Raw genomic sequence first — 26,134 nt, 5'->3', positions numbered from 1 at the left:
ATTATATAGGATCACTGCCCAGAGTAAGTTCAGTTTGGGTCAATGAAATACTCCAGATAAATGTCTGAAACTTTAGATAACATAAAGCATTGATTAATTCTACTCATATCACCATCAAGGCTTGATTACTCATGGATTAACAACTGATTTTCCAGAGATAATTCATTCCACAATCACAGAAAATAAATTGCTAAAATGTGGGTTGTATAAGCTGGCACCTGACAGAATGTTTAGACACAGAAATAGAATTTAAAAAGTTATTCAACACATCAGATTAAAAAGGAATCTCCCATACCTGAAAATAGATTAATTTTTTAACACAGTTTTTTGAGATGTAATTTAGATAATTCTATTTTATAATCATCTCAGAAGTAAGATGGATATCTAAAATTAATGAAGTATATAAGACATTTAAAATATTAAAGTTAACACTTCCTATACCTTGATTCTTAGCTTTTGAAGACTTTGTCTTTTCAGCTTTCTGCTTTCGTTTTTCTTCAAGTTTCTCTCTATTAATTTGCCTTCTTAAAAGTCTCTCTTCTTTTTCTTTAGCCTAAAACCACAAAATAGTCACAATTATACTGACCATGAGGAAAAAGCAAAAACACTGAAAAAAAGTATGTTTACCCTTCAAATGTTCTTACAAATAAGGGGCTTTGCAATGCTGCATATTCATTATACCATTTGGAAGCTACCAGAAGAATAAGGGACAGATGTGAAAATTTTTAATTACTCTTTCAGATTGCCATTAGTTTAAAGAATGGGAAAGGTATCATTCTGGGAAATGGTGATTTAATAAACCAGTTAGTTTAACTAAAAGGAGGGCTGTGAGGGGCCACTGGGTGGCTCAGTCAGTTAAGCATCCAACTCCAGATTTTAGCTCAGGTCATAATCTCAGGATTATGAGACTGAGCCCCATGTAAGGCTCTGCGCTGGGGCACAGAGCCTACTTAAGATTCTCTCTCTGTGTCTCCCTCTACCCCCTGCCCCACTGCTCAGTCTCTCTCTCTCTCAAAAAAAAAAAAAAAAAAAAAAAAAAAAAAAGCTAGAAATTATGTATGAACATCAAGTATACATAAGCAAATATATCGTAATTTTTAATATTATTCTAAAGGAGAAAGTTGTACAGATTTAAGAGACAGGCTAGTCCTACAACAAATACAACTGGCTGGTTATGTTCTTGGAAACCCAGGTTTTAAATGTGGGACTTTCTGCCTTTCTATTTAAAAAAGCCAAGAATCCAGTTATTGTGGGTTACTCACACCACCCCATACCCATTCAGAACTCAAAGTCTCAAAGTGCCAAAAATCCTAGGTATTGGTATAAATCCTGATGAAGCCAGTTTCTCAAGAGATAAGCCATTATTAGCATTCTCACTTCTTTCAAATAATTTTTCTATGCAATATTTCCTTATTCTAAAATGTGTAATTCCGTATTTTAATGTTTCTAAAACTGTTAAGTCATCTTAAAACAGATGTACACATATGATGAAGTGGCAATCTTTTTCTTTAAGAAGCTGTTAATAGGGCGCCTGGGTGGCTCAGTGGGTTAAAGCCTCTGCCTTCGGCTCAGGTCATGGTCCCAGGGTCCTGGGATCGAGGCCCACATTGGGCTCTCTGCTCAGCGGGGAATCTGCTTCCTCCTCTCTCTCTGCCTGCCTCTCTACCTACTTGTGATATCTCTCTCTCTGTCAAATAAATAAATTAAATCTTAAAAAAATAAAAAAAAAGAAGCTGTTAGTAATCCAAGCACCTATCTTTAACTAGAAAATATGCAGACTGTACCCCCTCTTCATATTAGACTGATGGCTGCACATCCTCTTTGTATGGCTCGATCCACGCTGGATTCAAACATGTCCATACTGTGAAGCATTGTTACCAAGTTCTCACTACTGATCAAGACACAAAGACCCATATTCCATGTTTATGTCTGTACTGCCTAATTAAATGTCAAGCTCCTGAAGGCAGAACTGACATGTCAGTTTGGTGTGCTGTCCAGTACTCTGCATACAGACCAGTCAAATAGGTTAAAATAGCAACAGATCTAGTCTGAACTTACAATCGACTGGCGCCGTTGTTCTACAGTAAGCTCATCATCGGAATCACTGTAATATTTTGAGTAAAGATAAGGTTTGTGAACATAAGCGTGCCGTACACTTTTTGCTTTTCCTTCACTGGGATCACTGGTTTGAGTTTTTGTTTTGTTCTGCTTGTTCTTCTCCTCATCTGGAAGAAAGCCAACAGAAAAAGGAGTGCTTCTGTGAATGACCAATAAAATTAACATTATGCTTGATCCACATCAAGTGGCAAAACAGTACCAATGTAGTTCAAGTACATCTGAGGTCCAATAGGAAATATCAGTATGCAAAAAATCACAAATAAACATTTTAATGGCTGTAATCCAAATCTTAATTTATTTCTTACAATTAACTTCTCACACATAAAGAAAGCAAAGAAAAATCAGATCTTATCGCTATTTATTGTTCCTTGACAAATAGTTAATTCTCATTTGTAGGTCAGTGGACCTGGTATGAATATTTTACGACCGTAAAATTGAATAAATTTACTTGAAGCCACATTTTAACGTGGGCTTGAAATTCTTTTCTTTAATTTGAGATTTTAATGATACAAGAGTCCCTACACAAGAGGCCCTACACAAAGTATACACTAAAACTCCTCTACCTTGGGGCACCTGGGTAGCTCAGTTGGTTAAGTACCTGACTTTAGCTCAGGTCATGATCTCAGGGTCCTGTGATTAAGCCCGGAGTTGGGCTCCCTGCTCAGTGTGGAATCTGCTTCTCCCTCTCCCTTTGTTCTTCGCCCTGTTTATGCTCTTTCTCTCAAATCAATAAAATTAAAATAAATAATAATAAAACACCTCTACCCTAGGATGGTGGGTATGTTGCCCCATCACACAGTCAAGTAGAACACTTGTAAACAAGTTTTTCATTTCCTACCACTTAGTACTTTAAAAATAATCACCTTCTTACTTTCTGGATCTCATACATAGAAAACCAGGAGTCCTGTCTAGGAAAAAACTTGAAGAGCCCCACAAAAGCACCCAGAATGAGAATTTTAGTCAGCTTCAGAAAGTGGGGTGCTCACAGGATGAGTAGCATTCATCATCCTACATAAAGCCTACAGAACTGACCTCATGAAGAGGTATGAAAAGTGGCTGAATACTGATGTTGCTTTTTAAGCTGGTCATCCTGGGGCTACTAAGAATGCAAAATGGGAGAGACTGAAAAATACATTTGTGGAATTAAAAGCATCTACTTTTTCTCCTCTAGGATTTTCTCTTTACAGTGTTTTATCCAAAAGCCAACAGCAAATTTACAAGATGCTACTTACAAATAGTTGCAAATATTTGATTTTTTAAAAAGGTCATAAAGCAGAAGTTAATCGTGTGATACAGAGCCACACAAAATGCTGGTTAGAAGCCCTGACTCAGGTTTGAAACTGGCCCTGGAGCTCAACAGCTGCGTGACCCTGGACAGGAACCCTTCTCTTGGAACTTTGTTTCCTCACTTGGACCTACTCCCCAGGGCTGTTGTGAGGATTACAGAAGCTCATACACACAGGAATGTGAGAACTTAACACAATGACTAGAATACAGTAAGTGCTTAATAAGGGTTAGCTGAAAAACAAACTGTAAAGAGAAGTATGGTTTTGTCTTGGGACAAGGCATGACTGTGGTCTAGCTTCTGGGAGGTGATCTCTGAGTCTCTGGAATGTCATGTCTGACAGGTGTTTGTTTGCTTGGGGCTCCTGGGTCAAATTAAATCATATCACAGTATGATCTGGGTTGGAAGATTTGGGCCATGAAGTATCAGCCTGACTTTCAGAGAGGCTGGGGACTGAGATCAGACACTATGTCTACATGATGGAGCCCCAACAAAAACTTTGGGCATCAAGGCTTATGTGAGTTTCCCTAGTTGGCGATTAGCCATACATATTGTCTGACATCAATGGCAGGAAAGTAATGCTCTCCATAACTCTACACGAAAAGGCCAACTGGAAGCTCAGTGTTTGGAACTTTCTTGGACTCTGACCTATATGCCTGTTCCTTGGCTGATTTTAATGTGTGTCCCTCAGCTGTAACAAACCATAACCATAAATTTTAAAGCTTTCAGTGAGTCCTTCTAGAGAATTATCAAACCTAACAGTGGGTTTGGGGATCCCAAATTTGCAACTGGTGTCAGAAGTAAGGGCAATCTTATAGACTGTTCCCTCAACATCACCTGTACAAACCCAGACACATACACTTACACATACAGCATCTTCATGTACACTGTCTCATCTACACCGTCTAATAAACCTGAGGAATGGAGTTAAAAGATGGAGTACCAAGGCTTACTGAGTAACTTACCAAGCTTGCTCAGACAGACAACCTCGGAGCTGGGACTCAGAAACAAATCTTTCAACTACAAAGTCCCATGCTCTTGCCACTATACCACACTGTCTTTCACGAAACAGCCATCTGAATATACAAATAATGTTCCACGGAAAGCTTCACAGAGGCATTATTAAGTAAAATGCTTTACCATCTGATGTAATCTCTCCTTCTTCCATGCTATCAGACATTAGAACTTCCTCCTCGGTATCTTCTTCAAAAGAGGAAAGGTCACTGGTATGGACGGAGCTAACTGTAATGTCTGTAAGTCCATCCACATCAGAATCTATCAAAGAGCAATCTTCAAAAAGGAAACAAAACACGAAGATAAAGCACGTTGTTACAAAAACATATTCAGCACCCGATTCCTAAATTACATCTATAATTCCTGCATTAAATACATGTCAAAGATCTTCAACTTTAGAAATAAAAATCTCTCAAAAAATAGAAAAAAAAAAAATAGAAATCTCTCATCATTTGTAACCAGTATCAAGGTAGAGCTGTTTTGAGAAAATACAAAGACAAACTAGTATTCTGTAAAAATAACTACTAATTTATGATGTAAATGACATATACCAAAGCAAATATTAAGAAAGTGAATTATTTACTAATATTTTGAAGATTAGGATATATAACTATAAATTAAGTTGCTTGGAATAATGTATGTGCATAAATTATAAGTTAAATTATAAGGTTTAGACTTTTTCTCTTCATTTACTTTGTGAGTTGGTACATTGGCATGGAAAATATACAAATGTTTATTCTTCATTTTTTAGCAAAGGGGATATGACTTTTTAGGCTTTTGAAACAGCTGAAATAGTTACTAAAATCTGAAGGCAAATTTGACACCTCGTCCCCAATGGACACTTTCTGATGTGTAAACAGTTGTAGATTTTTGCAAGTTTTTATATACCTTCTTTTGTCCCTTCAATGGTTTTAGGTTTATTACTGTTCTTTTCTGAAGGGAGTTTTGAACATTCTATTTCTTTTTCCTTTGTTTGTTTTTCCTCTTTTACTTTTTGTAGGTCCTCGTTCCTTTTGGAGTGATCAAATTTCTTTTCAGTCTTTTCCTTCTTTTCTTTTTTTCTTTCTCCTTTGTCATTGCTCTCTGGCTTCTTTTCACCTTTGTCTGTTGATTTGTTCTTTTGGTCACTGCTTTCCTGTTGAACATCCTTATTCAGCAGAACTGAATTATTGCTCTCTTTTGTGTGATTTTTAATTTCTTCAATTGGACAAGGGAGATCAGTAAATTCTTCAGGCTTGGGAGCTGTCTCCTGTCCTTCCCCTGCAGAATCGGGTGTAGGTTTTTCTTTATCAGCTATGTCCTCTGAAGTTTTTTCCTTTTCAGTACTAGTGTCAATGCTTGGCTGAGAAGGGAGTTTTTTGGATACTCTCTCACTGGTCTTGGCATTTGACGTTTCTGTCGAAGCCCTGGCCGCACTGGCTTCTTGGTTAAGAGAAGTTATGGTTTCCAAGATTGACATGGCATCATTGGCTACATTAGCGCTGGGTCCAGGAACTGGGACACCTTTGAGGGAAAGACAAGTGTTAAAAAAAAAAGTGACACAGAGGCGCCTGGGTGGCTCAGTTGGTTGAGTGCCCAACTCTTGATTTTGGCTCAGGTCCCAATCTCAGGATCGTGGGATTGAACCCTGTATGGGGCTCTGCACTCAGCAGGGAGTCTGCTTGAGAATTCTCTCCCTGTCCCTCTGCCCCTCTCTGTGCTCATGCACCTGCACTCTCTCTCTAAAATAAATAAATCCTTTAAAAAAAGAGAAAGAAAACATTTATGCAGAAGATAAGCCCCTCTGCTGAATTAACACTACAAGCCACTGCCATCTTTATAAGACACATATGCTATACACACCATTCATATTTCTTTAGACTTTTGGATACCATTGTTAGTACCTAGCACATTCTAAATTCTCTACTGAATCACAGGAAAGCCACCATACTGAGAATAGTCTTAATTCCCTTTAGCTATTTCAATTATTCCCTCTACTGAAACACACATAAACACACACACACACATACATACACATGCATACACTCTCACTACATTAGTAAAATGTCTATTATTTTGTGATAATCTAAAAAAGAAACGTTCTGTCAGTTAAGGAATATAGGTGATATTTAAAATAAATATAATTTCACTAGCATTGCCACAGAGATAGATGTTTTAAGGAACTACATATCCCTAACTTTATACTCGGTTCAAGAAGCAAAGCAATGGAACTGACCAAGAGGAAAAGCAAGGCACCTTGTGTAATGATGGAAGAGTCTGGTTTCTCATCATCGGGGGCTGTGCTGCCACTTGCTTCCTCTTTGTGATTTCGTGTGGCCAAAAACTCATGCACAGCTTTCTCTACTTGAGGTCTGAATGTGTGGTTGATCTTTGGATCCACAACCTGAGAAATAATTCGGTCAATACCAGACTCCAACATTCCTGATCTGAAACACAAGAAAATTTTTACAGAAAAGTAAAAAACAATTTCAAATTATTTGCATTAATTACTTTTAAGTAAACTGTATCTATTACATGTATGTGCAACCTTAAATTGCCCTGATCCACTCATCTTAATATATGGAAAGAATAGGCGGTGGGAAATACACCACACTACAAGAAAGTTGGTATGCTTTTTATCATTGGTATCACTAGTGGAAATACTAAAGCAGACAAAACAAAAACCAAATCCTTAAAAACTAGACACAATAGGGGCACCTGGGTGGCTCAGTCTTTAAGCATCTGCATTTGGCTCAGGTCATAATCCCAGGGTCCTGGGGTTGAGCCCTGCTTGGCGGGAGGCCTGCTTCTCCCTCTCCCACTCTCTTGCTTGCGTTCCCTCTCTTGCTGTCTGTCAAATAAATTAAAAAAATCTTAAACAAAAGAGAAAGCTAGACATAATAGACTATCTAGAGTCCACACTTAACAGGTGATGCCTATCTTACTCCAACCCTGGCAGGGCATATGAGAATAAAATGTTCACTAAAGCTGAATTCTGGGTATAAAATAAACCTATGTACTCCACAACTTTTTTTTTTAACAGAAAAATATAAAACTTTTATAAGTATTAGGATCTTTAGGAAAACTGAAGAACACACAGCGTGTAATTTCATTAAAACTTACAAAAAAAGAAAGAAAAATTCAGAAACACAAAAACAAAACTTAAGACTTAAGACTTCAGGCTTTCTTTTTATTATCTTCCTCTATAAAAACTGGCGATTTATTCATTCAACAATTATGTTATGACTGTTACTATGCTGGTCACTGTCCACTACAAATCAGACCTGGTCCCCAGCTGGCAGGAGAAATAGAAACAAACAATTAAAATACCAGATAGGCACTACAACACACTATCTACTGTAGGGAAAAAGTGGAATAAAGAATTATTAGATATATTTAAGAACATTTGGGAATGTGTCACAAAGAAAAGACATTTGCACTGAGCCTTGATTTCCACAGAAGAGGAAGAAAGAGCTCAGAGAAATATACACTAGAGATACAGGAGCAAAGGGAGCAACGGAGTCTGAAATTGTAGAAAATCACAAAACCTTGAGTAAAATAAGAGGACAAGCATTTTCTTTTTTCTTTCTTTTCCTTTTTTTTTTTTTTGAGAGAGAGAGAGCACGCGATAGAGAAGAGGACAAGGATTTTAAGAAATGTACCTAAAACGTGTTTCTTCCTTAAGACAAAACAAAACAAACCACTCAAGGAGCCAAAGTTCCCTGGAGAGTGCTGCAAGAGCAGGGTGCTGGTCCCTCCAGCCACTAGGCCTCAGGCTCTCTGCAGAATGGGGGAGGTGTTTCTTCTTTTACATTACAATGCTATTTTTGACTGCAGCTCAGTCTGGAGTAGAGGATGGATTAGCTTTCCATTTCCTGAGGCACCTTGCAGCCTTGTGATACTATAATTCTACTTATGTGGGCCATAGAGAAAAATGAGTCAACACCATATAAAGTAGGTAACCTGCTTTTTAAAGTTCTAAGATTAAAAAAAAAAATTGCAAGTCCTGCAAACACTGTTACATCTTAGAGGTACCTTCAAAATGTAGCAGGTGGAAAAGAAAAGGACAACCAATCTAAAAAATGTTTTAAGGCATAATACAAAGGCGTTACATAAAAAATAAAACCCACCCTCCCTAAAATTACTGCTGCAGCCTCTTTCTCTGCTTATATTCCAGGTCCTCGTCTACTTCAGTCTAGTCTTCCACCAAGGTCAGCTCTGATCTTAAAGTGGAGGCCAGTTCTGTGACCACACTGCGCTCAAGTAAACCCACTAAGAAAACTGTGGGCTCCTAGTGGGCTCACTCAATCACAGTGTGGTCACATCTGCCTCACCTGAGAAGCCACAACCCTGTATCCATCCAAGGGCAAGGCCAAAAGGCCAGCAGGTGGTATTTTTCCTGATTGAAGCTACTTCATTGTCTTCCTTTTAAATTGCTCAGTTAAGATCATTATTTAGAGCTAAGTAGCATTTTAGACTTTGTTGTTCAAATAAATGCATAAAAAGCATGCTACTGAGTCAGAATACCAACGATTAAGTTCAACTATTTGAAACTGCTGAAATTAGATGGTTTTTGTTCTACAAAAATGGCAACTGTAGATGGTTCAAGCTAATGGTCAACTGAATATTTCTCAATGTCTTTGTATGAAAAACTCTTTGAAATTCTATTTATGTAAAAAAATAAAAATAAAGTAAAATAAAATAAAAAAGAAATTCTATTTATAGGGACTAGTCTCTCCCTACAACAGTAGTTGGAGACAACTCTTTCTTTAAGGAAGCCTGAAAATATTATAATCAGTAACATATGACTTTACTAATGGAATTTAAATAAAAGAATATTTTATTTAAAAATAAATAACATGGCTAGAAGAAAATTAACAAATGTCCCAAGAAGAGTAATGATTAAGCTATCCAAGACACAGCTGTTTCCCTTGTTCTAAAATGTCTCTAGAAGCCAGTCACACTACAACAGTAACTATTAGTAGTCATGAGAACCCCTTACTGATGGGGTATAGCAACCTCTCACCAAACAAGAGTCTGTGAAAATGTCTTAATATTGGTGCCCTAAGAGTTTTAAGTGCCTTATTTTACAGGAGCAAGAAAAGAATAACTGACAGCTTCCATCCTTTCTAGGTTTTGTATGCTAAGGAGTAAATGCAATACAAGGAAATCTGCCTTCCACTTTAGTCTCTCAATATATGAAAAAAAGAAAGCACCTCCCCTTCCAACCCAAGAAAAACTCTGTTTTTAAAGCTATGTAATCATTTGTGAAAAGGGTGAGAGCCCTCAGTAATTAGGAGTACTCTGTAGAAATAGTCAGTAGGTTTCTCCCCCTTCCCCCTGTTTTCTTGAAAGCCTGGAAATAAGTACCCCACCAGGCCCTGTCCCCAGCAAACCACGGCTGCCTCAAGTTTTTAGGAAGGGCGTTGGCTTCTCTCATCAGATCTTACTATGCAGTCCTCCCTGGCATCTTCTGATCTCTCCTAGGCTCTTTTATAAAGGTTCCTTAAACTTCCTATAAAATGTAGACAACAAAACTATTGTTCTATTTCCCTCCTCTCTTCTGTGGTAGAAGCTAGTAAGGGCCCCCAGGCTCCTGGTTTCTCATATTACCTGGACCTAAATAGGTCTTTGAGTCAGAGTAGGAAGTTCTGTGGGGTTTCTTGCAGATAGAACTATCAATGGAGTATGCACACTATTAGGTTAGTGAGGTTCCTATAGGACAAGAGGGTATGAAAAGGTGGCAGGTAGAAAATGGATTTAACGGTTTGGAAGTCACATTTCATTCTAAAAGATGAACTTGAATGTAAATATTTGTCAAGAGAGGAAGAAATGGTACTCTTTAAATAACTTAGTAACCCCTTGAGCAGGCTGTGGGGTGGTGAAGCAAAGATACAGGGTCGAGGTCTTCTTGTCTTGTCAAATATTTATATTCAAGAACAAGATAGTATTGTAAATCTGCTTTTTTAGGAACACCTTTTTTTTTTTTTTTTTTTTAAAGGTCCCTCTAAACATTCCAGTTCTTTTCATTCTCTTTATCTTATGTTTACCCAAACACACTTTCCTTCCTTTACTGGGTCCAAACACACTTTCCTTCCTTTACTGGGCATATCATCACTAAAAACAGAGTTAAAAGTCATAGTAAAGTGCAAAAAAAAGAGGGGGGTACTGGGAGTACTGTATTAGAAGATACAAGACACAACCTCAAGTCAGAGGCAATTATCTTAATTGCAATAATCTAGAATGTCTTTTTACTTGTCAAAGAGGAATAAAAAAGCCTGATCTTTTGGGGTCAAGAAAATAGTTGTGAATGAATGGTATAGCAATATTCTGGCACTTACCATCTATTAATATTCTACGCTAGGGCTAGGTTTTTTTTTTTTTTTTTTTTTTTTTTAAAGTCACATTGTCATCCTCTTCCTTCAGTTAGTTCCCCAGGTCTACAGAGAAATCAGACTGCTATAATTTATGGGGAATGTGCAGTGATAAGACAGCTCGCTCTAAAATTACACAGCATCACATATGCAACAGCCAATCAAACTTGACAAAATAACATCAGACCTCCATGTAACATCCCTGCCTTCCACAGAGTAGATGGACATTGTCAGGCCTGCCCAGGGGCTGGGCCCTTCTGAGACTTACTTGAGCACTTGCTGCCTAATATTGTTTCTTAGCTGGTTCTTATTGAGGTGGGGACTCCATGTATGAGTTGCCAAGTGGTTCGCAACAAAGTTGTCAACTCGCTGCCTCAGGTTCTGATAGGCAGGCTAGAGAGGGGAGAAAAAAAAACACAAATGTTAAAAATCTTCAATGTTATACAATATCAGTATTTATAGCCTTAGGAATTTGAGTATTTTTAACAGTGTCAATATGTTTTAGATTACCGTATCAAACTTAGTGGCAACCAAGTTTCTCAGCTTATGCCTATGCTGCTTTAGGATAACCTAGACATTCAAATACTACTTTCTTTGCCTAAGACAAGATGTTTGGAGATGGGAGGAACACAAAGAAGAAAGACATGTCTTATTTGTAGACAAGGGACTAGAAAATAAGACACAAATAAATATTAATGTTAGATGATTTGGAGCAAAGAAAGGGAGAAGAGCAAAGGAAGAAGTCTTTGCTGATAACGTGGCATCTGAGTTGGACCTTCAAGGTTCCCCAATGCTACCGGCAACTGGAAAGGTGGGCCCTGAACAAACAGCCAACAACAGAAGCAAAGAGCAACTGAATGAGAAAACGTGGGGTCAGGAGCATTTGTGGGCATCCAATTTGTCTGGATAAGAGAATATAAAAGGGCAGAGATAGGAGGTTGGAAACAGGTTGGGGCTGGGGGCTGGAGCACTTTGGGTACCTGTATAAGAAGTCTGGGATTGGGGCACCTCGGTGGCTCAGTGGGTTAAAGCCTCTGCCTTCGGCTTGGGTCATAATCCCAAGGTCCTGGGATCGAGCCCCGAATCAGGCTCTCTGCTCGGTGGGGAGCCTGCTTCCTCCTCTCTCTGCCTGCTTCTCTGCCTACTTGTGATCTCTGTCAAATGAATGAATAAAATCTAAAAAAAAAAAAAAAAAAAAAAAAAACAAAACCCAAAAAACAAAAAACCAAAAAACGAAGCCTGAAATTATGGAGTTGAGGAGAGGAACTGAGTGCACATGAGCAGAGTGATATGTGACAGCTGAGTTTTCTGATGATTAATCTTCCAAGAGTGAGAGAGTAAAGAGACCTAAAATATATATAGGAAAGGATGCAGTACTCCAGTGATGAAGGTCTGTACTGGGGTGGCAGAAATAGGCTGAAAGGCATGGAACCAAGAGAAGTTACAAAGGGGCAAAACTAGAACTGGGCATTAATTTGATGTAAGGTAGTGGTTCTCAACTGGGAGCAACTTCGCCCTCTACTTTCACCTCAGGGGACATTGGATGATGTCTAGAGACATTTTTGGTTGTCACGGCTCAGGAAGCTGCTACTGGCATTCTGTGGGTAAAGGGTAGGGATACTGCTGAATATCTTAGAGTGCAGAAGGGAACCCAGAACAACAAAGAATCATCTAGCCCAAAATGTCAACAGTGCTGAGGCTGAGAACCCCTAAGATAAGGGAATCAGAAGAGAGGACACAGATTATGTCACTTCTTTGTTTTTTTCTTTTAAAGATTTTATTTATTTATTTGACAGATAGAGAGAGAGAGAGAGAAAGTGAACACAAGCAGGGGAAACAGGAGAGGGAGAAGTGGGCTGCCTGCTGAGCAGGGAGCAAAATCCCAGGACCCTGGGATCATGACCTAAGCCAAAGACAGATGCTTAACAGACTGAGCCAGGCAGGTGCTCCATATTGTGTCACTTCTTAAAAGGACACTGCCTAGAAGGAATGTTTGCTCACCCCAGCAAGGCTGCACACTCCATTCCTAGAGGCCCCCCCCCCCCAGCTCATGTTCTATCTTTCATGTGGCTTTTTATGTAAATGAGTTTGAACATCTCTGAATGACTTTCAGCAACACTACAGCTTCATCTTCTGCCATTTGCTGTTCTCTTTATCCTTCAAAGCTTATACTCCTGCGATAAATTCTCATGCCTTTCAATCTTCTATACTTATCATTCCCTGTTTCCATTTGGCAAACTTCTCACCTTCAGAGCTCAAGGGTAAGCTCTGCGATGTCATTCCGACACCCATACTAGGCTCCCCTAGCCTTCCCCCAAGTTCCTTCTATATATACCATCTTTCCAGCAACTCTTGTTACTGTAGGTGGTTGGGGCCGGCATTTCTCTCTCCACTGAATGGAAGCCTCCTCCTCCCACTCCCTGAATCTTTGCTTTCACATAGTTTACAACATTGCTTGGCAGATAAGCAATTAAAATGCAGTTATTAGAGGAGATGGCCAGATAACTATCTCCAGCACAGATGGTAAGGTTTCATCCCTTTGTTATGTCAGCTTATCCCTCCCCAAGTTCCAGACTTTTGCTGATACCTATTTTCTATCCTACAAGAAACACTCATGATCATCTCTCACACCCCCCTCCATTTAACCAACATCAATGTGAACTAAAACTAATTCTTTTCACCCAGTGATTCTAAAACATAATCCTTCCCACTGGGCTCAAACATCACAGCGTATTAGCCCTCTAGTGGCTCCATGGCAAGTTCCAATGTGAAGGATAATAGGTAATTCTCCCTGTTGCCACACTCTCCTTTCAATAAAAAGCCTAGTGATTCCAGCAGTATCTTGGATTCCAACCTTCCTCTGAGATGCTCTCTCTTTTCTTTCTTTGCCAGTGCTCTCTGGTAAAAAGACCTGGAGTCATCCCTGATTCTCCCCAGCTTCACACCTCTGGCAAATTGTCATCATTAGCATTAAAATACAGTCTGAATCTGGGCAGACCCACCCCCCCTTCTCCCACTCTGGTCCAAGGCACTCATCTCTTGTCTAGATTTGTCACTGATCTCCTGGCTTCTTTCTACTCCTAAACAAATGAAGTCTATTTTTCATACAGCAGTTAGGTAAATCTTCTAAAATCAGGGTAATCATATAATTCATTATCCAAACCATATCAGGACTACTAATAATTTCCTAAAACCAATCCATCTACTAACAGAGAAGTTGGATCATGCCCTTAGGCTCAAAACTTGCCAGTGGCTTCTCTGCTCTAGTAAAAGCCCAACTCTTATGATAGCTTCCAGGGCCTGTCAGATCTGTGAAGGGAGGACAGGAGGGCCACTTCTCTCTCATCTTCTATCACTTTCCCCCTCACCTGTGGTCTCTACTTAGAATGCTTAGCCCCATATAGCTAGATGGCTTCTTCAGTTCATTCAGTGATGGCTCAAGTATCATCTTACTGAAATCTTCCCCAGACAACTTACTGAAAACAAATCAGCATCCCTTTCCACCTTCACCCTGCTTTATTTCTTCCACAGAACCTATTACACATTATTCCCTGTGTTTCTCTTTGCTGGGATGCAAGCTCCATAACAGCAGGGATGCTGTATCCTGGCACCTAACATAGTGCCTGGTACGTAACAAATATTTGTTGGGTGAATAAATTTATATGCTCTTTGATATTCCTTTCAAATCTAAAAGGAAAAAGACAGGCAATAATCACAGTGAGCAGGAGACACTTGTAACTGAGAAAGTATCCAAAATTGACCTTTATTACCTGGGGAGAAAGGTGCTACATTTATTTGGTTGGTGAGCTCCCTGCCTGGGATAGAATGATGGGCCTCTCTTGATCTTCCCTCTTCATACTCTCCAGTGTGACCTCAGAGCAAAAGGTCAGAATAACTTTGTAACCTCTCGGTTTGCTCCAGCGATCTGGCAGTTTGTAATCTACAGCACAGGAGCCTTAGCATTAGTTAGGATGTCCAAGGTTCCAATTCTTTGGGTAGGAGATTTGGTCTGCTATGGTCAGATCCCTCTCTTGGTCGGCTAAGGACCCCAGGGCAGTTTGAAAGGTTTTACAGTCTTCTGGAATGGAGACAGACTTTGGTACTTCTCACCTTGTTTTAAACACACTGGGCTGGATGACAGTTCAGCTCTTGGAAAACACCTGATAGGTATCAAATGTCTTGATTCTTAAATATGCATGTGACTGACACTTCAGTTATTGCTACAACCCTACAAAGTATATACTGTAGGTTAGAGTTTGACACAAAGCAGGTCAGTCTTCTGGGGTCAGTGACCAAAAGCACCATACCACAAGAGGTCTCAATTGTAAGGTGTTCTTACAGCTGAGATTCAACAGTTCTATTCGTGATGTGCCTCTGCATGAGGCATCTCAGGCCTACTCTGGTCCACTCAGCACACTGGGAAGATGTTAAGCTCATACCAAAGAAAATCGTGGCTTCTGTATTTTTTTTTTTTTTTTAAGATTTTATTTATTTATTTGACAGAGAGGCAGGCAGAGAGAGAGGAGGAAGCAGGCTCCCTGCTGAGCAGAGAGCCCAATGTGGGGCTCGATCCCAGGACCCTGAGATCATGACCTGAGCTGAAGGTAGAGGCTTTAACCCACTGAGCCACCCAGGCGCCCCTTCTGTATGTTTATTGAGACTTTCAAACTTAAGACCTTTTTTTTTTTTTAAATAAGAAAAGGGAGTATAAGATGCTATAAAATAAGAAGCAATACCTTAAATTAAAATTGACATAATTATTTGTAAAGCTAAGAAGAGGAAGAGGGAGACAGTCACGGGGAGAGGAGCAAGATAACCAGAAAGAGCAGTTCACAGAGGTAGAAAGACAAAGAGAAAAAGAGGGGGGCAGGCATCAAGAATAAAGAAAGAGAAAGGACGTGAGGGCTGCGGAATTTCCACCATACCCAGGCAAACTCTTCTGCCAGGGAAGGGGTATCATTTCGGTTCTACTCTTCCCTAGTTTCAAACATTAAAACAAGAGATCTTGTTGAACTCCTTGAAACTATGTATTAGTTTAAGCCACATGTAATTGTCTGGAGTTGACCATTTCTGAATTACAAAAACTGTATTTTAATATGTATATGCATTTTTCTTGGGAGAAGGTCCTAGCTTCATTAGATTGTCAAGACAAAAGTACTTCCTTCCTTCCCCCAATAAAGGTTTTCAAATTCTACTTTGAGAGGATCTGGCAGGGACATTATTGACATGCAACAATAACATTTAGTGGGAAGAAGAAGTTGAGCCTTAGGGTGCCTAGGTGGCTCAGTGGGTTAAGCCTTTGCCTTCAGCTCAGGTCATGATCTCAAGGCCCACACTGGGATCTCTGCTCAGCAGGGAGCCTGCTTCTCCCTCTCTGCCTACTTCTGATCTCTCTCCCTCTGTCAAATAAATAAATAAAATCTTAAAAAAAAAAAAAAAAAAGTTGAGTCTTAGATAATGTAGCACCCCTTTCAGCATATTTAAATTTCCAATGTGGGTACACAAGGATAACATACAGATCCTTAAGTTTCGGAATAGCAAACTGAGATCTCTACTTGATGGATACAAATAACCAGCTTTATTTAGGTAACATCTACCTGGACTTGTCTAATCTCCCATTGGTGGGGGGGGAAGGAGCAAAAGGGATTTTTTTCAAAATGATGGCTGTGCATATTCCCTATAACAAAGTAAGAAAACTATATACTTCCTACACAGAAAAACATCCACAAGTATACTTAATTCTCTGTGATGTAAAGACCCCAATTCTGAATTCTACTCCTGGTCTATAAGGTGGATCAGAGCCCTTATAAGAGAAGATACCCCCAGACTGTCCGAAGGGTTTTCCCAGAGGAGACAGCAAATTTGTGTGCTGTTCTCATCAAATCCAGGTGAACTCCATGTCACAAGGAAGCATCTATGAAAGCTGCAAACACCCCTTTCTCAAAGAAACGAGGTTCCTCAAAAAAGCTGAATTTGCTGAGAAAACCCTCATTCCATCAAAACTACAGTCTCATGGACCCAACCAAATATAAGACCAAATCCCCAATTTTCTAATTGTTTCTTTCAAGAGTTTCCAGAATTCCAGACTCCCTTTTCCATCTGTCTCACTGACTGCTCTGTCCTGGTGTTCTCTGCTCATTTTTCGCAGAACCAGCTCAGTGTACCCATTCCTGCTACCACCCCTTTCACTCTGACATTTGGTACAAAATCCTTCCCCTTCTAGCCCCTAACTCTTTCTATACATGGAAGCACTTTGCTGACCATCCCCCCTCTTCCCATTATTCTCCAGAACTCACTCTTCTTTCCTGTCTTTTTTCCCCTTCAGTACCTGCTGTCACCTCTCCTCCAACCCTTCACCGTATCCCCAACCCCTTGCCACTTCAGAGAAGTGACCTGACCTAAACTACCTTAATCAGGTAGTCATTGGTAGAAACAAGAGTCCCGATCTCCCTAAGCCACCTTCCAGCCATCTAGGTCTGCCTCCTTACCTTTGCATCCCCACAGTGTACAGCAAGGCACACTGCAAGTTAAGTTGATTCATTATCACTTAAACATTTTCCCAAAGGACAAAGACAAGACTCTTACCGCCCAGAAATCTTCAAAAGAGGAGGTAAAAATAACTTGGATACAAAGTGAGGCGCAGGGGGGTGGGGGGGAAATCCGAGATGAAAGCCCGATTAGCGTTAGTGTTTCAGACGAGTCTCCTTGAGAACAATGACTTAGTGTTGGTCACCACTATATTCCACGCGCTTAAGCAGTGCCTGCACGTAGTAGCTTATTAACACTAGTCGGTTAAACGAACGAAAGGATCGGCGAATGAATGAACGCACCGAGACTTGCACAGTGCCTGGTGCTTGGCAGCCTCTCAAAGAGGAAGCAGTGGCACAGTGAACCTGGGAAGGGCTCAGGAGGAGCCCCAGCTGAAGAAGTCAAAGCGCAGCCTGCCTATGAACGAATGAGAGTGAGTGGCGGAGAAGACGGCCCTTGGAGTCCTCCCCTTCCCCCGCAGCCCCCGCGCGCCCCGAACCTTAGTGTCCACGTCGGCCAGGCAGTCCCTGCGGAACTGGTCGAAGAGCCCTTGGCTCTTGAGGTGGTTCACGATCATGGCCACGAGCTGCGGGTCTCCGGCACCTGCACCGGCCCCCGCGCCGCCCGGGGCACCCGGGCCAACCCCGGGGCCCGGCGGCGGTGGCGGCGGCTGCGGCTGCGGCGGGGGAGGCGGCGGCGCCGGAGGAGGCGGCTGCGGCTGCGGGTTGGTGGCCATGGAGGCCTGGGCCAGGGAAGGCGCAGGCCCGGGCGGGCGGGCGCTCCTGGTAGGCGGCGGCTGCACCGGTCCCGCCGCCTGAGGGAAGCCAACGGGATGTTGTTACGGAACCAGCGGATCCAGAGCAACCCCGGAAGTGAAAGGGAACCAGGGGAAGAGTGGGGGTAAAGGCGGTGACAATAACAAGGAAGGTGCGGCGACGGGGGCCGCGAGGGGCCAGTTCCGGCTGCCCGCGGGCGCCCTCGCGAGGCCGGGCTGCGGCGGAAGTGGCGGCTACAAAGCCGAGCCAGCCGCGGCGTCTGGGCCAAAGGTCAGTATCGGAGTCGGGGGTGGTCTGGGGCGTGAGCCAAGCGACTCCCCGGGCCGGGGGCCGAGGGGGCGCCGGTGCGGAGCTGGCCGGGTTCCCGGTGGCATTTAGGCCTGACGCTCTTGCTCCTGTTTCACGGAGCAGTCGCGATCCGCAGGCATGATGCGAACCGTAGGAGGAACTGCTTATCTCAACTCTCCTACCCGTCTGCGCTCGCTCTCAGCCTGTGACCCGCTCCCGTTCTCTTCCAAGCTGGGAGCTCCAGGGACCTCCTGTCTCTCTTCCCCTCTCTACGTCCTGTTTTCCCGGGGACATCCCCCTCTAATTCTCCGAGGGTGCCTCTGGTCCATCCCTCCAGCATCTTCCTAACGGTGAAGACAAACGCACAAGCTTTTAGTTTTGAGGGTTTGCTATGGATTATTTTACTAGTAGTAACAGGAAACGCTTATAAAGCTCGCACTCTGTGCCCGGCATGGCGCTAAGCGCTTCCTATACGCATTAATTCGTTTAGTCTTTAGAACAACACTGAGCTACGTCTTAGTAGGTACTGTCCTCAGTTTGCAAAATCAGGAAACTGAGACATTAAGTAAAATGCCAAGATTATACAGACAGCAGGCAAATCGGGTGATTCTGGACTGAGGTTTTTTTTCTTTGTTGTTTTTTTGTTTTTAATTACTGTTGTAGGTGGTCAAAATAGAATAAGTATTTTTCATAATTATTTAATGGAATGTAAAGTTTATTGGAAAATACTTTTCTTGGCGAAGTGGATATTTTACAAATTCATATGTGTATGGTTGAATATGTCTCGTTTCTGGAAAGCTGAGCATCACTTCTGTTTTTTTCTTTTTTTTTTTTTTTTTAGCTTTTATTCTTATTTCTAATTTTTACATCTGCATGCCCTGAAAAACCGTATTCGTATAAACAGGCACTATATCCGGGAATGGACTTTTATTGTAGCAATGCCGTTCAATTCTTGGTATCAAAAAATTAGATTTGATGACTTACGAATTCACTGTTCAACCTTCCTTCAAAGCAAAAGAATTGAAAACCACCTGACTTGCCAAAGGATTTGTTTATCTAGTCCTTGTTCACTTTTTCAGTTTCTGGGAAATAAACCAAATAGACTTTATTAAAATATCAAATGACTATAAATGAGACTTTATTTTTTTCCAATGAGATGTACATTGTTTAACCTGATATATTCCAAAGTTTGGGGAAAATCTAGACATTGTTAATTTTCATAAATTGTTTCAGTTAAAGTGCTTTTTAAAATTTTGTTTTGTTATCCTATACTTCAGTTTTGTTTTGGTCAAAACTTTTCTGCTAATGATACAGCTCATTCAGGTTGAAACTTTGTCAACCATGGAAAGTGTGTCATATACCCTAATTAACAGAGCCTGTTTTCTTTCTTTCCTTTTATTAAATTTATTTTTTATTTTCAGCATAACAGTATTCGTTATTTTTGCACCACACCCAGTGCTCCATGCAATCCGTGCCCTCTATTATACCCACCACCTGGTACCCCGACCTCTCACCCCCCGCCCCTTCAAAACCCTCAGATTGTTTTTCAGAGTCCATAGTCTCTCATGGTTGACCTCCCCTTCCAATTTCCCCCAACTCCCTTCTCCTCTCTAACTCCCCATGTCCTCCATGTTATTTGTTATGCTCCACAAATAAGTGAAACCATATGACAATTGACTCTCTCTGCTTGACTTATTTCACTCAGCATAATCTCTTCGAGTCCCATCCATGTTGCTACAAAAGTTGGGTATTCATCCTTTCTGAGGGAGGCATAATACTCCATAGTGTATATGGACCACATCTTCCTTATCCATTTGTCTGTTGAAGGGCATCTTGGTTCTTTCCACAGTTTGGCGACTGTGGCCATTGTTAACAGAGCCTGTTTTCAACATAAAACTAGCCAAATCGGATTCACTTTCTGTGAGTAACAGTTTGGCTTCATTGTTTCAGTTCAAATAAAGTGTCCTGCTTTTTGAGGATCATAATGAAGACTGCAGAGAGAAAAAGTCATGGAATGAATCTTAAAAGATTACTAGAAGCAATGAAAATTAAAATAGTGTAAGACATAATTGTTTTATCCATTTTTAAAATTAGAGAAAATAAGATGCAAGTATGATGTTTCCCTTAATTATCAACAATGCAATACAATATGGTGCTAAATATGTGTTATTTACTACGTGTATAGTAGGATAAAAGACATGGCATTTGTTTGGTATATTTATGTGCATGTATCAAATTTATTCAGCTTTTGGGGAATAACTAAGAATCACCCATAAACATTCAGCAAAATTCCATAAATTTAATTAGGCATAGTGATCTAGGTTTTAAAAATATAATGAGACAATAAGGCATTTGCTGGCAAAAATAAATTGGTTCAGTGGGTAGTGGCTTCTCCCTCTCCTTCTGCCCCTCCACCCTACTTGTGTGTGCTCTCTCTCTCTCAAATAAATAAATAAAATTTTAATATTTTTTGTTTTTGTTTTGTGAGTAACCTATAGAAAATCCTAAATATTTTCTAAAATGTAATAAGGTGAGAACTGATTATAATCTAAATAGATGATTCACAATCAATTTTATAAAATGTGTGTTAACTGTTTTACTCAATAATACACATTGAATCTAAAAGAAATAACTGTTTTACTCAATAATACACATTGAATCTAAAAGAAATAACTGTTTGTATCCATGGGTTCAAGTTACACTGGGTATACACATACTAGATACAGTGTAACTTGAAAATTTTGCAGCCTTGTCAACTAGTTACATTGAAAGAATGAGGGTCGATAATCCTCACTGCTTTGACTCTTCAAAGGTACTTTTCTTTACTCTTGAAGACAGGTCCTAGAGATGAGTATTGTGAATACCTGGAGGGGAAATGGCATATATTTAAATCTTTTTTTTTTTTTTAATCTGTTTTAAGCAATCATCATTTCTTACCATGACCTCTTTGCTTTGATATCTCTTGTGACAATATAATTGTCTATATAATTTTTGACAATAGTGATGTGAGGTCTTAAAAAAAAAATGCCATTGTTCCCCTACCCCACTGTGTCGGAATTTGGAACATTCTGATAAGGATCAATTGCTTTTCTCAAAGAACATGAATGCGATTTTGTTCCCTAAGTCTGATGCTAAGATGATGGTTAACAAATTTTATGAGTACTTTGGGAATGCGGGGAATGATATAATATATTGTTAAGTGTATGTTATTTATTATGGCAGCAACTCATTGGTCGCCATTTATATCCTTGGACACCATACTCCTGCCAGGTGTCTGGGCTGTTGGGTCCATAATCAAAGGAGTGAGACTGATACAAAGCGAAGGGTGAAGCAAAGCTTTATTTCACTCCAAGCATTGAGAATCAAACTGACTGTCAAACTGACCGGTCGGGGCCATCTCTTACAAAGAGGTGACCTCTCTCTGCCTTACAGACTAGCTTTTAAGGGTAAAGGCTCTGTGATTGGGCCTGGCCACACACAGGTGGCCAATGAGATTGTAACACACAGAGAAAGCTACACAGTCATGCTAGGTCACACATAAGTGACCAATTGAATTACAATTTACCCTGTAGTAGATATTTGAACTAGCCTATCACCTTAGTCAGAATTGGTGTCCAAAAGGTGCCCAAAGGGCAGGGCCCATACTCCTTGGTTGCTAGGGAGACAGTATGGGTCCCCACTGATTGGATACCTCCACTTGGCCTGACCCATCCTTGTATTTGGGCTTTGTTACCTGGGACTGGTTTCTAGGACTTGTTTTTAAGTAAGTCCCGGGGGGGGGGGGGAGACAGGGACAGTTTAAGTTCTACTGTATAAACAACAAAATCACTGTTTAACTGGATGGAATCGCTCTGGCTAAGTAGGCCCTTACAGGGCCCTGTGATTTCCCCCTCTTTACAGACCAGCCTGCCTGACCGCTCACCTCTACCCCATCCTCTAAACTCTGTCTCTGAGGGTTAATCCAGTGAAGGTCAGTGGTTTATGGCTATCTCCTAACCCCCAACGAAGCCCATTGGCTTATTGGGCGGGATTGGTTCCTTTCCCTCCCCTCCCCAGGGCTTCTCCACTCCAAATCAGGCCCTAGGCCTTGCCTTTCATAATCAAAAGACTGACCAATATCATTTCCTAAATGACTCTCCATCAACACTAATCCTAGTTGAAACCTCGAAAGTTCATGTTTTCAGTGAGAATAGAACACGTTTTTAGGTGGGGTTCAAACTCGCATTAAGTTCTTGTGACAGTTTTTGTAAGGTTGTATGGGAGAGGACAAGTATTATTTGCCTTTCCATAGCAAACTCCAAGCTCACAGCTATCTCTCTATTTCTGCTGCAGTATAAAATCACCAGTACAGGTGGAGGTAATAGTTGGGCAGAGCGTTATCAAATGTGAATCTGGAAGGGGGATTGCTTTTTGTCTTGAAGGAGCTTGAAAGAATTGCCTTCTTGCTCTGGGGTCAGAATATGGAGATGGGGCGGTGCAGAGGGATGATAAGCTAGAGAGGGGGATGGGTGGTTCCTGGGCAACATTTGGCAGACACTGGAAACCTCATTCCTTGCGATTCTAGGAGTGCTCAAGAGTAGGAGTGCTTTGGAAATGGGGGCTGGAAGAGCTGCAGAATTCAAGAAGGCAGCTGAGACCTAGCTGGTAGAATGGATGATGGAACTGGGAAGATCGTGGGAATGGTTGCAGAGAACCAGGATTGGGCAACATAAGCCCCTGGAATATTGGGGTAGGAAATCCAGAGGAGGAGAGAAGTCAGGAGGGGTGGGAGGCAGGGAATGGACACTTTCTGGTGAAGTGGGACATATCTGTCACCTTAGTTATTCATACTTTATGCGATAGGAGAGTCCTGTGGGGGTAATCAGGAACATTAGCAGTGGCTCTCAAACTTTAGCATGCCTCACAAATCTGGAGGGCTGGTCAACACACAGTGCCAGCCCCATGCCCAGAGTCTAATCTGGTAGGTCTGGGTCATGACCCGAGATTCACTTTTCAGCAAACGCTGAGGGATCACCATCTGAGAAACATCAGACTAGACAAACCACGGACCTAATCCTGTTTACCTGTCTTTATAAATATTAATTGGAACATAGCCACACCTGTTGGGTTTGCTTGGTTTCAATTGTCTGGCTTCTTTGTCTGCAAGGCTACAGTTGAGATGGAGACTGGTTGGCAAAGGTAAGACGAGTTACCATAAGGCAATCTATAGGAAAAGTTTGCCAATCCCTGGGCTGGAAGGAGGCAGCAAAAGGTGTGGTTGTGAGACCTTTCAGTTGGGAAGTCTGTATTGAAGAAGTGCCATTCACTAGATAACAAGTTACTTTTCTGAACAGAGGAAATAATGCTTAATTCACAGGGTAGCCAAGTCATATAAATGACGGTGGTTTGTAATAATGCATCTCAGATGAAGTAAATCATTAAGAATGGTTGGAGTTGTGGGATGCCTCTGTGGCTCAGTTGTTGAGCATCTCTCTTTTGTAAAGATACTTATTCATGAGAGAGAACACACACAAGCTAGGGGAACTGCAGACTCCCCTCTGAGCAGGGAATGTGACCTGGGGCTCAATTCCAGGAATCTGGGGTCATGACTTTAGCCAAAGGCAAACGTTTAACCAACTGAGCCACCAAGAGCCTCTCGGCCTCTGGTTCTTGATTTCGGCTCAGGTCATGATATCAGGGTTGTGAGATCAAGCCTGGCATCTGGGATTTTCTCCTCTGCCTCCCTGCCACACAGAATGGGTGGAATTTGGACAGAGAGAAAGGGGGAAGCTCTGCATGTTGAGCAGAGGTCAGGGTATAAAGTAAAAGGTCAAAGTGTGCCATAAATGAGAATATAATCAAGGTAGAAAACCAGGTCTTATACTGGGTATATACTATATGCATAATAGATGCTAATTTATTATGGGATGTTTATTTCATTTTTGTAAGAAATATTCTGTGATGTAGCCCATCAGTTAACATTAAACTGTCCATTAAGATACATGCAGATTTGCTACTTTGTGAAAAAATTGCTCTTAGCCTTGGGGGAAGGAGATGGTGGGTATACCAAGATAGAATTTTAGAATATGAATTTTTCATCTGTGTTTGGGGAACTCTGATGGCCATTTATCTTTCCCTTAAATGAGTATTTTTATCATATTTTTGTTCCATGCTTTCTGGTGTGAACACTTTTTTTTTTTTTCATAAGAAGATACTCCTTTAACGCAGATGACTTCACTTTTTTCATATTACTCAGCTTTTAAGATTTAAACTGGTAATGATAGTGATCAGATTAACAAAACTAAGATTTATTATGCAGTTAAGGAGCCAGTATCTATTAATGTTACTGAGTTGCTGGCTATTTTGACAACTGGGGTGACATAGCAGATGGCTTAAATAAAAGATATTCTATATGTGCTTATAAAGATGGAAAAGAGCTTTACAGTAATAAGAATTAGTCTTCATGATGGTTGTCTTTATTTATTTTTGCAAGAAAGAGACAGAGAGAGAGAGAGAGGGAGGATGCAGGGTAGAGGGGCAGAGGGAGAAGCAGATTCCCTGCTAAGCAGGGAGCCTAATGTGGGACTATGATGTGGGACTCGATCCCAGGACTCCTGGGATCATGATATGAGCCACCCAGGCACCCAATTGTTTTTATCTTAAAAATAGCTTTAGTATATATATATGTTTCTTGAATATTCTAGATGATAGATGGTGCCCTGAAAACTAAAAGTCACACCTCCTGGAAGGAAATTAGGGAAAGTGGAAATGAAAGGAAGATCTGTGGAAATTATGTGATATTATCTGAATACCTTAAATCCAATTCAGGTCTAGGTGGAATCTAGGTAGAAATTCTAGGTAGAAATTTTGAGGAGGAGAAAACAGTGATTTTAAGCAAGAAATTGCATACAGACTATTTGATCTTAGAGTAAGGAATATTTTCAGAGGGGAGATGGTTGACAGGCATCTGTGAAAGGAAGGGATCCAAAGTGTCTAGAATTGGCATTGTCTATGGAGAGAATATGTTTGGTATGTAGGGGCAGAAGAATTATCCCTTCTTCCCTGCTAGGTTATTTGGCTGGTCAAACAACTAAATAGATATGAGATTTAACAGGAGAAAAACAAATATCATTCTGTACATACAGGAACCCTATGAACATATGAGACCCGAAGGGCAGCCAGGTAACAGCTGAGGAAAGCGGTAGAGGTCTGGGGATATGAAGGGAAGGAAGGCTATTCATGGAAAGGCGAGAGATGTTTGGAAAACAAAGCTTGCCCTGCTCTGCAGGTACCTTTCTTAGGAAAGAAGGGATCTCTAACCCCTTTCTTCAGCGCCACTAAGGTGCTCAGCTATTCAAAGGAAGGTGAGGCCATGTTGGAGTGAGGTCCTCCTTCATCAGTGACTAGCATGGTGCCTGGCAGAGCCCATCCAGCAGTTACCTGCAGTCTGGCCTCCCCCTGGAGCTCACTTGCATCCACTCTGCTGGATGATGAGTTGACAGTCACAGAAGATAAGATCAATGCCCGCTGTAAAGCAGCAGGTGTAAATGTTAAAGCTTTCTGGCCAGGCTTGTTTGCAGTGACGTTGGCCAATGTCAGCACAGCTGCAGTGTAGGCACTAGTAGACCTGCCCCATCAGCTGGCACTGCCCTAGCAGGAGCTCCTGCCCCTTTCAACCCTGCTGTCCCATCTGAGGAGAAGAAATGGAAGTAAGGAAAGAAGAATCTGAGGAGTCTGATGATGACAGGGACTTCGGTCTTTTTGACTAAACCTCTTTCGTAACATGTCCAATA

General features: G+C 41.0%; 1 protein-coding gene and 1 long non-coding RNA gene across 6 annotated transcripts in view; one reads left to right on the top strand and one right to left on the bottom strand.

The window, feature by feature from the left end:
* BOD1L1 (biorientation of chromosomes in cell division 1 like 1) overlaps positions 1 to 18,188 on the bottom strand; it is a 54,623-nt gene extending 36,435 nt beyond the window's left edge. For all 3 annotated transcript variants that reach the window (XM_059165277.1, XM_059165282.1, XM_059165290.1), the window contains exons 1-7: positions 17,798 to 18,188; positions 11,039 to 11,163; positions 6,653 to 6,843; positions 5,306 to 5,920; positions 4,544 to 4,693; positions 2,059 to 2,225; positions 442 to 553 (exon numbers count right to left, since the gene is read on the bottom strand). In XM_059165277.1, the coding sequence (XP_059021260.1) occupies positions 442 to 553; positions 2,059 to 2,225; positions 4,544 to 4,693; positions 5,306 to 5,920; positions 6,653 to 6,843; positions 11,039 to 11,163; positions 17,798 to 18,034 (1,597 nt within the window). In that variant the 5' untranslated portion in view covers positions 18,035 to 18,188. The remainder of the gene's footprint in view (positions 1 to 441; positions 554 to 2,058; positions 2,226 to 4,543; positions 4,694 to 5,305; positions 5,921 to 6,652; positions 6,844 to 11,038; positions 11,164 to 17,797) is intronic.
* A 49-nt stretch (positions 18,189 to 18,237) lies between these two features.
* Positions 18,238 to 26,134, top strand: part of LOC131825998 (uncharacterized) — a 29,158-nt gene continuing 21,261 nt past the window's right edge. For 2 of the 3 annotated variants that reach the window (XR_009351395.1, XR_009351388.1), the window contains exon 1: positions 18,238 to 18,344. This is a non-coding gene — a long non-coding RNA (uncharacterized LOC131825998). The remainder of the gene's footprint in view (positions 18,345 to 26,134) is intronic. The other variant, XR_009351394.1, reaches the window with a different exon arrangement.

The sequence above is a fragment of the Mustela lutreola genome, chromosome 1 (genome assembly GCF_030435805.1).
Source record: "Mustela lutreola isolate mMusLut2 chromosome 1, mMusLut2.pri, whole genome shotgun sequence".
NCBI lineage: Eukaryota > Metazoa > Chordata > Mammalia > Carnivora > Mustelidae > Mustela > Mustela lutreola.
This window is presented reverse-complemented; position numbering and strand designations above follow the sequence as displayed.